The sequence below is a fragment of the Vombatus ursinus genome, unplaced genomic scaffold (assembly GCF_900497805.2).
Source record: "Vombatus ursinus unplaced genomic scaffold, bare-nosed wombat genome assembly UNPS02014768.1, whole genome shotgun sequence".
In the NCBI taxonomy this organism is placed as follows: domain Eukaryota; kingdom Metazoa; phylum Chordata; class Mammalia; order Diprotodontia; family Vombatidae; genus Vombatus; species Vombatus ursinus.
In genome coordinates, this window is record NW_020954546.1 from 21,902,907 (window position 1) to 21,915,191 (window position 12,285).

At 39.6% G+C, this 12,285-nt stretch overlaps 1 protein-coding gene across 5 annotated transcripts in view; it reads right to left on the reverse strand.

Annotated features, from left to right (window-relative positions):
• Positions 1–6,331: 6,331 nt before the first annotated feature.
• PAFAH1B1 (platelet activating factor acetylhydrolase 1b regulatory subunit 1) overlaps positions 6,332–12,285 on the reverse strand; it is a 71,344-nt gene continuing 65,390 nt past the window's right edge. For all 5 annotated transcript variants that reach the window (XM_027861603.1, XM_027861605.1, XM_027861607.1 and 2 more), the window contains 4 exons: positions 11,698–11,926; positions 9,160–9,261; positions 7,485–7,641; positions 6,332–6,555 (listed from right to left, as the gene is read on the reverse strand). In XM_027861603.1, coding sequence (XP_027717404.1) covers positions 6,482–6,555; positions 7,485–7,641; positions 9,160–9,261; positions 11,698–11,926 — 562 coding nt within the window. In that variant the 3' untranslated portion in view covers positions 6,332–6,481. The remainder of the gene's footprint in view (positions 6,556–7,484; positions 7,642–9,159; positions 9,262–11,697; positions 11,927–12,285) is intronic.

Consider the following 12,285-nt stretch of genomic DNA (forward strand, 5'->3'; position numbering starts at 1 on the left):
GCCCCTGCCTCAGCACTGTGCTTTGTAAATTATGGGAGGGACAGGTCAAGGATGCTTCAGAGCCTCTGGGTTCTCTCCAGACTCACTGACCTGGCAACTAGCTCCTTTTGCTACTCTTAAAGACTGGGAATAGCTGTGGGTGGGGAGGCAGGACACCTGTGACCTCAAACAAGTCACTTCAACTCTCTGGGCCTTACTCAGTGGCCTCTTCCGACGTTTTGTTGTCCAGTGAGAACTGCAGCCGGAGCCAACGTGGCTGGACGTAGAATGAGGGAGGTGAGGCTTGTATTTGAGTTGCTTTGAGGTCTCCCAAGTTTTCATCGTGCCCTCCATTCTTGATTAAAATCTCTGGAGTAATTTCCTCTGGGTATGTGTAAGGGGCAGACTTGGGCTTCAAAAAAGCATTGGGACGCCGTGAAGGTAGGGCATGAGTGACTGGTGCACTAAACCATGTCTTTTTGAGGTCCTTGGTGACCCCAAGAAGTAGTACTGAGTAGAAGCTTCTGAAGAGGAAAGAACGGGGGCGGGGAAAGGAATGGAAGAACTAGCATGTTTCACCAAGAAGGGAAGAGAAGCTGAGTGACCAAGATGGGAGACCCTTTGCATGACAGCCCAAGCCTTAACACTGCTGCTGGCTAGTCTGTCCTTTGGAGAAGTTTCTGTCAATAATTGCTTTGTTAAGTCTTAGAAACCTGAGAGCACTCAAGGGGCTAGTTAACTTTGTGAGTCCTCAGTGACTTTTTTTTCCTTAGGTCCCCTCCTCCCTCCATTACTTTGGGATAGAAGACATTCATAAGTTTGTTTTTTCATAGTTTCAATGATTTACATACCAACATTTTCATCTTGTGCCTTTTTTTAAACTTTTAGGAAGCAAGCCTTTCACTGGATCCCATTTGCTTTTGGAATGGCCATCTGCCATTTTAAATGGCATTTTTCCAACACGTTAGAAGAAACCACCAAAACACACATTTTCCTTAAGTTACAAGAGTGGAGATAACTCCACTATCTTCTGGGGTATGTGCTCTGGTCTAAGGTCTGGACAATTTCTTGTGCTCAACACTAAAAGCACATGCACTGAGAAGATGCTAGATATTTCAGTCCTAATTCTGATCTTGGTCCAGTAATTTTAAATTAGGCTTTCAGTTTACAAAACTTTCCTCGCAACTCTTCTACGTTCTTTATTTTGAGATGAGGAGACAGAGTCAATGAAGCCGCAATCAAAATCTAGGCCTTAATGGTAGAACTTCACTTTGCACCATCCACCCTCTTCACTCACTTTCTCCTTCCTGGTCCACGTTTTCCTCGTGAACAGTTGAATGAGCTGTTCAGGTCCCTCTAGTACTATGTTCCCACCAGCCTAATCTTAAGAGTTTAGGGACACAACTACAACATGTTCCAGCCAGAGGGTGGCAGCAAAGAGTCAGGAAGAGCAGTGATTCCAATGGAGATGGTGCAATTTAAGTGGTTTCCCCAGATCTGGTGATTCTGAGGATTTCTGGGTGAGACCAATTAATATAATTCAATCCTAATTAGCACTTCCAGCAAATAGGGGGTTGGAAAGTGGAGAGAAGATGCCAGGATGGTTATCAGGTTCTTCCATGGATGTTGTGGAACACAGTCAAAGGAAACCAAGGCTAGCCAAAAATATCAGGAGACTCAATTTAATTCCTTGATTCCACAGCAAAAATATGATTTTTGGAAGGCAAAAAAATGCTTTCCATCTGAGGACAGGAATAGGGAAGGAGAAGAGGTAATGAAAGAAGATGGGGATGTCCGTGACTGCTAAGTCTGCTACCGAAAAGCATTTGAAGTCTCCATCAAAATCCACCAAAATATCTGCCCCCCACAGGCACTCTCAAACAACATTCTGCACCACTATACTTACAAATAAATCAGTAAAGTTCTCATCTAGGGGGGCCTAGAGATACTGCATTGCACAATGTCCAAACAAAGAATTTACACTGAAAGATTTACACTGAAAAGCATTTTGGTGGGTAGATGTCAGAGGTTTCTCCTGAGGACTTGCCCCCTTTATCTTCATATTATCAGTATTTCTCTTAATATCCTTTCTTGGCGTCAGCTTTCTAGCTTCCAACGGTTCTTGGTTTGCCTGTATCAGGGAGTAAAGGAAGCTACTGTGTTTTTAACTTGGTTACTTACACCCCAGAAAGATCAGCTCATTGGGGATGCAATAGCTACCCGCCTGAAAAATATGGTGACTGAAGGGGTCTGAGTCAATCTTAGGCTATTTCCCTGCAATCCCACCTGGATCCGAAACAGTGCTGGTTTGTTTAGCTGCCTTTTCCTCCTGGTTAGAACTGGGTACGTGGACAGGGTCTGCAAAAGCATCACAAGGACTTTAAAAGGGCTCAGCAGGCCACAGCCACAATGAGCTCAGAACAAATGGAGCACAAGATCAACTCCTAAAAAGTCTCGTAAAAACAATACTCTGAGGATGCTCAACACATCTACCACTTCCTACAGCGTCCTGATCAAAGATCAGATTGCTGGGTTGTTGTGGGAAATTCTAAGAATGAGGTTTTTTTTTAACCTTTTAATTCTGCGTACAAGGAGACAAAAAAAAAAAAAGCACACCTAGTTTTATATGCATTTAATAGTTTACCAATTGGTACAATAAGATTTTTAATATGCAGAAAACATGAATAAATTTTGTTTTACACAGTCTGAGCGCAACAAATCTTACTGTAAAACACAGAGCAATATTATATACATTCCTTTACTGATTTTTTAAAAATGGTGTCATTATCTTCAGTCTGGGGAACTGTTTTCTCCAATTATAACCTCGCCATCGTTCTTATGAAATCAATGCTTGCCTTCATGTCAGTGTCAGGATCAACTTCTATTTAGCTTCAAGATTTTTTTCTAACTTATCTTCAGAATGCGCTTGGGTGTCTGAAGGATAGGCAGGACAAGAAAGCAGCTACTTACATGATACAGTGGAAAGATAAAAAGGCCAGTTCAATCCAGTCGTGACTTGTAAATCCATTTACCCCCCCCCTTCCACCCCCCAAAAAAGGTTTTCTCCCCAACAATTTTGTACACATTGGCTTCTCTACCAGGAGAGTCTTCTTTGTGTCAGCTATTTTAATTCACACATTGGACTTATGTACAGCTGGACAGAAAATACGTAGCCATTTTAAGTGCCTTTTTCCTTCATTCAATTCAGCAATTAATTTTTTTTAGTTTAAGGATTATCAAGCCACCACTGTCAACAGAACAAAATTTCCTTTATTTTTTTAAATAGTTTTTAAAAAATTTGTTTTTTTAAAAAACTATTTAAAGAGTGATATTACCACCAGGCAGTTCACATAAAATCAGAAAGAGGCAGACAGGAGAAGCAGGGACAATAAAGGAGATGGGGCTTGGTGCATCTATAGCCAAAGCTCTCAAAAACATTAGCGTGCTCCACAGCCCGGCACAACTCACTAGCGACTAGTTATTTTTAGATGAGTGCCCTGGGCACACCATTGGTCACACCACACACATACACAACAGCAGGACGGTCTTTGTCTCCTAAAGTGCAAGATGCTAAAAAAAAAAGCCGTCATTTTCCAGACTGTGTCTAAAGCACGCGCTCTCTCTCTTTCTCTTTTGCACTCTCTTCAGAGTGCCTGTGAGACTTCTCCAGCACTTCACATCATTGTGGCACAGGAATGTCTGTTCTCTTAACAAGGAGAAAGAAACTATCTGAGAATGCAATTCTACTTCTTTAAAAAATTTCTTAAATTAATAGCCAATCTGAGTAAGAAAATTGACAAAGCAGCAGTGAACCTCTAAACCTTCCAGATATTCCTCTACTTACAATCCAAGCCAGTAACCTCATCATTGTACTTATCGCAGGCAAGGCACAGGATTAGACAGCTAACAGAGAAAACATAGGAAACAGTGAGAAATGTGAATCAGCACAGTCTATAATGGAACATGGCAGGAAACCTTTGTACATCTGACTCCGGCATTGTGGATGGGATCTTTTCTCCCCCTCTGCATTATGATTCAAACAGGGCTTAGGACATTTTGATCCAGTTTGGGACCATCCCTGAGATTCAATTTTCGCTGCTTTCAAATGGAAGAAGTTGGGAAGGGGCACAGTCACAAATTATTTAAATAGCAGGGTGTTACACATTCCCAAGTACACAATTTGCTGCTTCTTCCTTTGTCCGTGAAAGTCATGCTATGCTATAGGGAGAGAAACCCACTGGACACAGCTTATTTATTTCCTCAGAAATCGGTACCTTTTTTTACCATTCAAATCTGCGAATGGCATGCATATTGTGGCTTACCCTTAAGTAATTCCCATCGCTACATTCCAAAGAAGAATTAAAACACAGAAAGAACTACGTTTGTTTACATTTGAAGATGTACAGACAGAGGTCAAGATGCATTTCCGTGTTATTTCTCATTCTCAAAATAGGAGAGAAAAATAGCAGCAAATCAAAACAAGTATCTTTTCCCAAAGCTTCTGTAGAAAATTCCAGTCAGAACAGTTGAGGGGGGGAAAGCCATACCACCTACGTTTCAGCAGGAATAGTATGAATTAATATTGTCCTGAAAGTCATTCTCCATGATATTTAAGGAATTATCTTGAGTTTTCATTTTTGTCCTGAAAACACACATTAGTTTTCAACAAGTTCCCTCCCAGAGACTTCTCTCAGGGGAAAAGAAAAGAAAAAAGGAATAGAAAAGAAAAGAAGCTGGACTCAAATCTGCTTCAAGTCAATATATGGCCCATTCTCTGTGACTATGGGAAATTAACTTATCCTTTATCATTTTCAGTAACCTGCAGCCCAATGTTTTCTGTTAAATATTTTCTTCTATAGGGGCAGTCTTAAAAGCCACATATTACACAAATGAATGAAATGCAGACAGAATAAATTTACTTCTATTAAAATGTCAGACTGTTAGTTCATTATACTGTAAGTTTTCAAGTGGACTGCTAAAAGACCTCATTTAGCTAAGCCAGGGGGGTTACTACCTACAACAGAATTTGTAAACAAAAGCAGTCAGATTAAAATTCTCTTAAATATATCAGTCAAAAAAAGTAAATCTTTCCGGGATATACAATTAAAACATTTTCTACACTGAGATGGCCACATAAGGAATAATCAACTTCTCTATCCAGCTGGATGGGATTTTTCTTTTGCTGGAAGAACAGATTTTCTAGAGCCAGAGTCTACTGAAGAAGCTTCTGGATCAAAACTATTTCCTCCAGAGTACTGCACTCCTCCAGGACAAAGCTTATTCTAACCTATGTGTTTTAGTATTTCAAAGAACCAAGATGCAAAACATGGAGGGCACATGTATGTAGGGAGTGATAGATGAACATTGTACACAATCATGTCTATATGCTCTGGATATAGATACATCTCTGCCAGAGGACAAGACAGTGTTTGAATGCAAGCTCTGTTAAACCCTGTTTTGTTTTTAAGAACCTAAATGAAACAGTGTCAAGTAGATGTTAGGGTAACAGAGATGATCCCCCATATTCTTCCCATTTCCTGCAGAATGGGAGAAAACAACCTTTCCAATAGCTCTCTGTTCTTATGTAGTGTGCACTACGCATCCCTAAGAAAACATCAAAAGTGAACTGTACTATGATATATTCTCAATGGGAAGATTAAGTTCTACTTGGAAATCACATCACTAACGTATCTAACAGGACATAGGGGACAACTGGAAAGACGTCTAGTGTGGAAAAGAGAAGCTTAAAGTGTTACAGTGTTGTTTTTAAAACCTGTTTACAAAAATTCAAGAACCAAATAAAATAAATGGTTGATCATATTAGCTGCTGAGATTTTTCTTCTTATTTGAGGTTTACAGTCATTTTCGTATATAAATATACCACTAGTCTTTGCTTGATTGGCTACCAAAACAAATGTATCCTATTGTTTTGGCAAAAGTGTCATGACAAAAATTCTAAGGTTTCATTCCCATTAATTACATAGAAGGTTCAGAAGATTTTCAATTGCAGCCTTATTATCTAGCATCCTTAGAGAAGATTTATTAAGCACACTTAAGTGATGTTACATAGATACACATTTCTGAAAGAGCCCTAACAACAACCATTCTTTTTTTTCCCCAAATGAGGCCACCAACCCAGGCACCAACAGACAGCAGAAAGAAAAACAGGAATTAATAACCCGACATAGAATGACACCATCAACTCTTCAGTTTAGTGCCCTAGTTCAATTTATCCAACTTCTGCCTTCTTAGGCCTGGTGTGACCAATGCCAGCCCAGGTTTTTAACCCTATGGTACTTCTAGACAACGTATGTAAATTTACAGTATACAATTTGGATTCACCATGCATGAATACTTTGTGTGTAACATTTAATAAGCTCAATCTACATCCAGAATAATTTACATGAAAGGACAATATTTATTTAAACAGAGCTCAATGGGGGTAACCATGGTATCTGAGTGCATCCAGGAAAGGGAGGGGGAGTCATCAAATGTGAATCAATCAACGGCACTCCCACACTTTTACTGTTTGATCTACACTTCCAGTAACCACGTATGGTGCCGTCTTGTGGAAATCTGCAATTAAAAAAAAAAAAAAAAAAAAAACCAAACCAAAAAAACAAACAAACAAACAAACAAAAAAACAGGCAAAAAAAAGAGAAAAGAAAGAAAAGGCTCATTTGAAACTCAAGTTGAGTTCAATCAATTACCAGGCCAGGGAGTGCCCAAAACCTCATAAGGAATAAACAAAAGCCAAGGGGACAGACAACGGCTCAAAAACAATCATTCTTTCTTAGACAATGGTGCCAGACATGCTAGCTCATCTTGCTTGGGGAATCAACTATCTCAATTTGTGCCTTAATAAGAAAAAAACTCAGCAGCTATTTTTAAAAAAATATTTAATTTCTCTCCCCAGAGTACACCACAATTATAAATTATAAGGCAAATGTGCCAGTTGGAATTTCCTCCTGGAATTCTAAGGGAGGGAGGAGAGACTTTTGAAATGTTTTCCTTAGTCAGGACACTTCACCATCCCCACACACACATGTACAACTAAAAAGAAAAAAACTCTTACTGTTCCCCAAATGAAAGTTAAAGATAACCAGAGAATCTTGTCCGCTGCCCAAAAGAGGGAAACAAGGGTGCTAAATAAAAGCTCAGACTTCATCTTCAACTAGTGACAAATGAATCCAGCCATGAACTAGATCTATGCTAATTAAAGGATCAACTCCAGAACTTGGGCATTAACATTTTAGTTATGGTGATGAGGCTAAGTAGGCATCATACCAGTGAGAGATATGTTAAGCAAAGGAGAAACAGCAGTCAAAGAAAAAAAAATTTACAAAATTCTATCTGCTGGCTTTCTTCTCCAACCCTAAAATCACCTCAGGGTGAAAGACTCAGATAACTGTAACTTCCATAACTCACATAATATCTAACTTTAGCTCTCTGTAGGGCACTCCCCAAAATAACAGCTCAAAAACCCAAGCAGTCCTAGTACATACCCAAGGAGGTAACAAAGTGTTCATGCGCGTTGAGGGTCTTCATGCATCGTTTGTTCTTATAGTCCCACACACGTAGGGTCTTGTCATCAGCACAACTCAAAATAAACTTTCCCCCAGAATGGAAGAGAACTCCACGTACCCAATTATCATGGCCCACCTTAAAAAACAGAAAAGTAATCTAAGTACTTGGGTCTCTGTAGAAAAATGAGCAGTAACTTAAATAGATCACAGGCTAATAGATTTCAGGCTGGAAGGGATTTTGCAGTTATTTAGTCTAACTCAATTACTTTACAGATGAAGACACAGAGGCCCCAAAAAGACAACAGACGTGCTCATGGTCGCAAGGGGGGCAAGGTTCAGCTCTGAACCCAGATCTCCTCTGGTTCTAAATGCAGGAGTCTTCCCATTGTACCATACAGCCTCCATGGCTAACATGTGCCTCTCCTGGGAACAAAGTACCTGCTTTAATGGCTGTGACCTACTTCCTATCTGCCAGAGGAAGGAAGGAAATCACAGCAAAATAAGTTTATCCTAGTTGTTTCAGGCAGACCTTCAGAACCAGCGTCAACCACTGAGTCATGTAGACATTCAGTCATACATTCATCAAATCTGTGAAGGGACCTTGGGTCATCTAATTCAACTCCTACATAAAATGTGAAGCAAGAATACTCTCTAATGTCACTGACAGATAAGATGCTTTATGTATGAAAACAAAAGGATGGAGAGCATAACATTCCCTGCTTTGAAATGTGTAGGCTCCAGTATTATGTTTATTCTAAGTAGCAGAAAAATCCCCTTAACACACAAATTACAACTGAACTAGCACCAGTAAAGTAGTGACAGGCTCGAGAGCAACTTCCCAATTATTTGACACTTTCACATGAATATTCACAAGACATATGCTGATATGTGATCTTATTAAAATCATTCCCCCACATATACACACATACCCACATTACAGAAATGGTTACCGGTGTTCTAGATTAACTTGCTCAAAAATTCATTCAGTATTCATTCCTGTAGCCAGACAGAGAACTTATTAAGAGGGTCATCCACATCTCCTTTTCATAATGAAACACAGATATTTCTGTATTAAAGTGAAAATTCCCAGGACATCCAAATGGGATTATTAACTTCAGAATGCTAAAATAAATCTCAGGAGGCTGGTGTCACATGAATAAGTAAGTGAATGTGACCAAGTAAAGGCTTCACATCCAAATGAAACACTCTCTATGTGAATAAAAAAACCAGCAGGCTACAGACTTAAACAGCAGCAAACTGCGTTTCAGTAAGAAGCTTCTCAAAGTCTTGTTCTCCTTCACAAGGAGAGCTACCCAAACAGTGATCTTGTGAACATCACTGTGTTATGAAATCTTAACGATTTTGGTGAGATTTTCAAAAAAAAAGATTCTCCTTTGAAGGAGATTGTTTTGCAGAGCCTCTTTATACAACAACACAGCCATTTGCACAGACAAGATTCCTAAAAGAGTGACAGCCAAATATAAAGGAAAAACATAACCCTTCAGCCATTACTAACTGCTTGGGGGGGGGGGGGGAAGGGGAAAGAAAGGAGAGAGAAGAGAGTAGCCTCAGATTTAATGGATTACAAGCAGCTCAAACCCCGAAGTCGTAAGTGGCAAAGGGTAAGAAAACAAACAAAAACAAAAGAACTTACAAGGGTCATAAGGCACATGCCAGTGATAACGTCCCACATCTTAATGGTCTTGTCTCTGGATCCAGACAGCAAGATCGGCCCAGGTTTGCTACTTTTTTTAGTCTACAGAGGCAATATTTCAAAATTAGACTTCCCATGCAAGAAAAAATAAAACCACGTGAAGGCTTTCTAGAGTTTCCATTTAGCAATGACCTATATTTCTAATTCAGTGAAGCAGAAATTTAGTTTTAACCACACATACAAATACAGATGAACAAAAGCAGGTGACTGAAGTTGTTTCTGAAAGTAAACAAGAACTGGAAGCATAAGAATTGGTTGGAAATTAGCTGGATACAATACACACTCTCACACATCAGACCAAGATTTTTTTGAAGAATGATCACCATCATTATCAGCTAGCATTTATATATGCCAAGCACACTGCTAAATGCTTTACAAATATTATCTCATCTGATCCTCACAACAACCCTGGGAGGCAGTTGCTGTTATTACCCTATTTTACAGATGAAGAAACTGAAGCAAACAGAAGTTCCCTCACTTTTCAGCTGAGGAAACGGAGGCCCAGCAGATTCAGAAACTTGTCCAAGTGTGACACATAATAAGTAAGTGTCTTAAGCAGGCCTCATACCCAGATAACTCCAAGTCCAGTGCACTCCCTACTACTACGAGTACTCAGCTTTTTCATTGGTATAATGCTTCACACTGTCCAAATATAGTTAACAATTCATAATGGAATGTGATCTTAGAGGCCCCATCCAGTATAAATCCATCAAGTGGATACCCTGCATGGTACAGAGAACTAATTATCATAGGAGGCAGTAGTTCATTCCTGTTCTAAATGTTAGAAACCTCTTATAGTGAGTTTTTCAAAAATCTACCTGTCACTTCTATCCATTCTTTTACCTAGTTTTGTTAAAACTCTCTTAAAATGAGTGATCCAAAATTCAGTGATATAGATACTACACTATTACTTTCCTTGCTTCTGAAAATTTTTGGGGGGAGAGAGGAACTGTTCCTGGGATATCATTGGGGTAGGGGATTCCCAGTGAAGAGATTCCTTCTGCAACATTATGGAAATCACACTCTTATTAATGCAGTATTTGTTTTGGGGCAGTCACATCATACTTGCTGTCGGCTAAAGTAAAATCCCTTCTTTAGGATATTAACTGTAGGCTAGCCAAGGGTCCCCCATTCTCTACTTGGTCAACTTACTGTGAACCTGTGGGCAAGACTATCTTGATCCTATTCCATTATGTCTTCCTACCTTTCTGTCACAATCCTTTTAGAACCAAATTCTTTACCCCAATTCCATCCCTTCCAGCTGAGTCTTCATTCACAAAGTAGGTAAGTATTGTTCGCATTTAAGACTTCACCAGAAGCTTCACTAAAATGATGACTGGAAGGATGGCTGAGGGAAAGGGTGGCTCATGTCTATTAATCACTTCACATTTGGAGGAGGATCTAACTTTGATCAGTTCTGCCTCCATCCAACAGTCTCAGATATTTCTTCTTCCACAATCCTATGTGGTTAACAGTAAATGTAAAAGCTATATCTTCATTATGAAGACTCTTTAATCTGGCCTTTATATAAGGAATGGTGTGGTTTTCAACCAACCAGTAAGGTTAATGCTAATTACCCTTAGTAACTACTAATTAGACTACCTCAAGAAAGAAGTAAAGAGAATTTTCCAGGGAAATTAGCTGGCCAATAGGGATTATTTAACATTCTGATTTTCATCAAAACAAATGAGTATTTTCTTTGCTGGAACACATTAAAGGTAAATTTATGAGTGAATCTGTTGCCACTTAACAGGCAAGATTTTAGTGAGGAAATTTAATAATTTAAAAGAAAATGACTTTTAAACTCCTTACTGAAAAAATGTCTCTATATTACAGAAACCCATTATTTCTAATCAATAATAAGGTGATAAGGACTGGTTCCCTGTGATTTCAGTGATTTAAGGAACTCCCAGGTGAGGAAACTCCCTCCACCAAGGCAGGCTGGCACCTTCTCTGCATGTCCTATCATTTAAAGATTGATTGACTTGCTAGGGTCACACAGTCAGCCAGTGTCAAAGGCAACACTTGAACCCAAGTCTTTTTGATTTGGAGGCCAACTGTCTAGCCACTTTACTATGTTGCCCCCTTGACCTTCTAATCAATACAATCACAACTGGGGATAAAATGTCTTCTTAAAATATATGAACCTGGACTTGCTTCTGAAAGACCAAAAATAGCTCCAGAAATTTACAAATAAAAATTTCTTCAATTTTAAAGCTACTTAACAAGTTTCTTTTTCAAACGGCTTCCTCTAATGAAGGCTCAGTAGGGTGCATGCACCTCACTCTATGTCATGTTGACCACAACATTCAGGATTCAGTTTCTGTCTACAAACTCCATGTCACAACAGGGTTACATGAAACCAGGGATGTGCCAACAGCATGGATACTCACTAGTTTACACCAATATCTACACACCTAGAACGGGTTGGAGGCAGCTGGGGCCCAATCATAGGATAACACAAACAATATGGTGTACCTCAGATCCTGTAGCTTCAGAGATAGAGGAATAAGAGCTTTCTGGGGCCCAGGAAATGCACTCGACCACATGCTCATGTTCTCGGAGCTCAGCTTTGCATTCCTTTGTGGCTACTACCCATACACGTACTGTCTGGTCATTAGAACAGCTGGCAATTAAGGTGCCATCCTGATTTGGCCGCACCATGCGTACCCATTCTCTGTGTCCTGTGAAAGTCTTCACACAGTAGCTACAAAAAAATCCAAGTCATATTGTAATGAACACGGCACAGTTTCAAATGATAAAAAGTTACTGAGGCTACTGCTTATGGTAGAGCTCCAAGTCAGGGAGTGCACATACAAACGTGGGGAAGAGGAAAGTTAATTTGTTCACAAAGGAAGGAAGCTAAAATGACTGAACACTTGTGGGGAAGAATATGGAAGACAATTGACAAAATATATCTACAGGGGATACCTAAAACATATTCGAGGGTGAAGAGATCAAGGAAAGAAGCTCTGTAAAGCAAGCATAACAAACCAAATCAAACAAATCCTAACTCGGCTGGGAGGGGAGAAGGCAAATACTATGTCAGGAGCAAAAACATGAGCT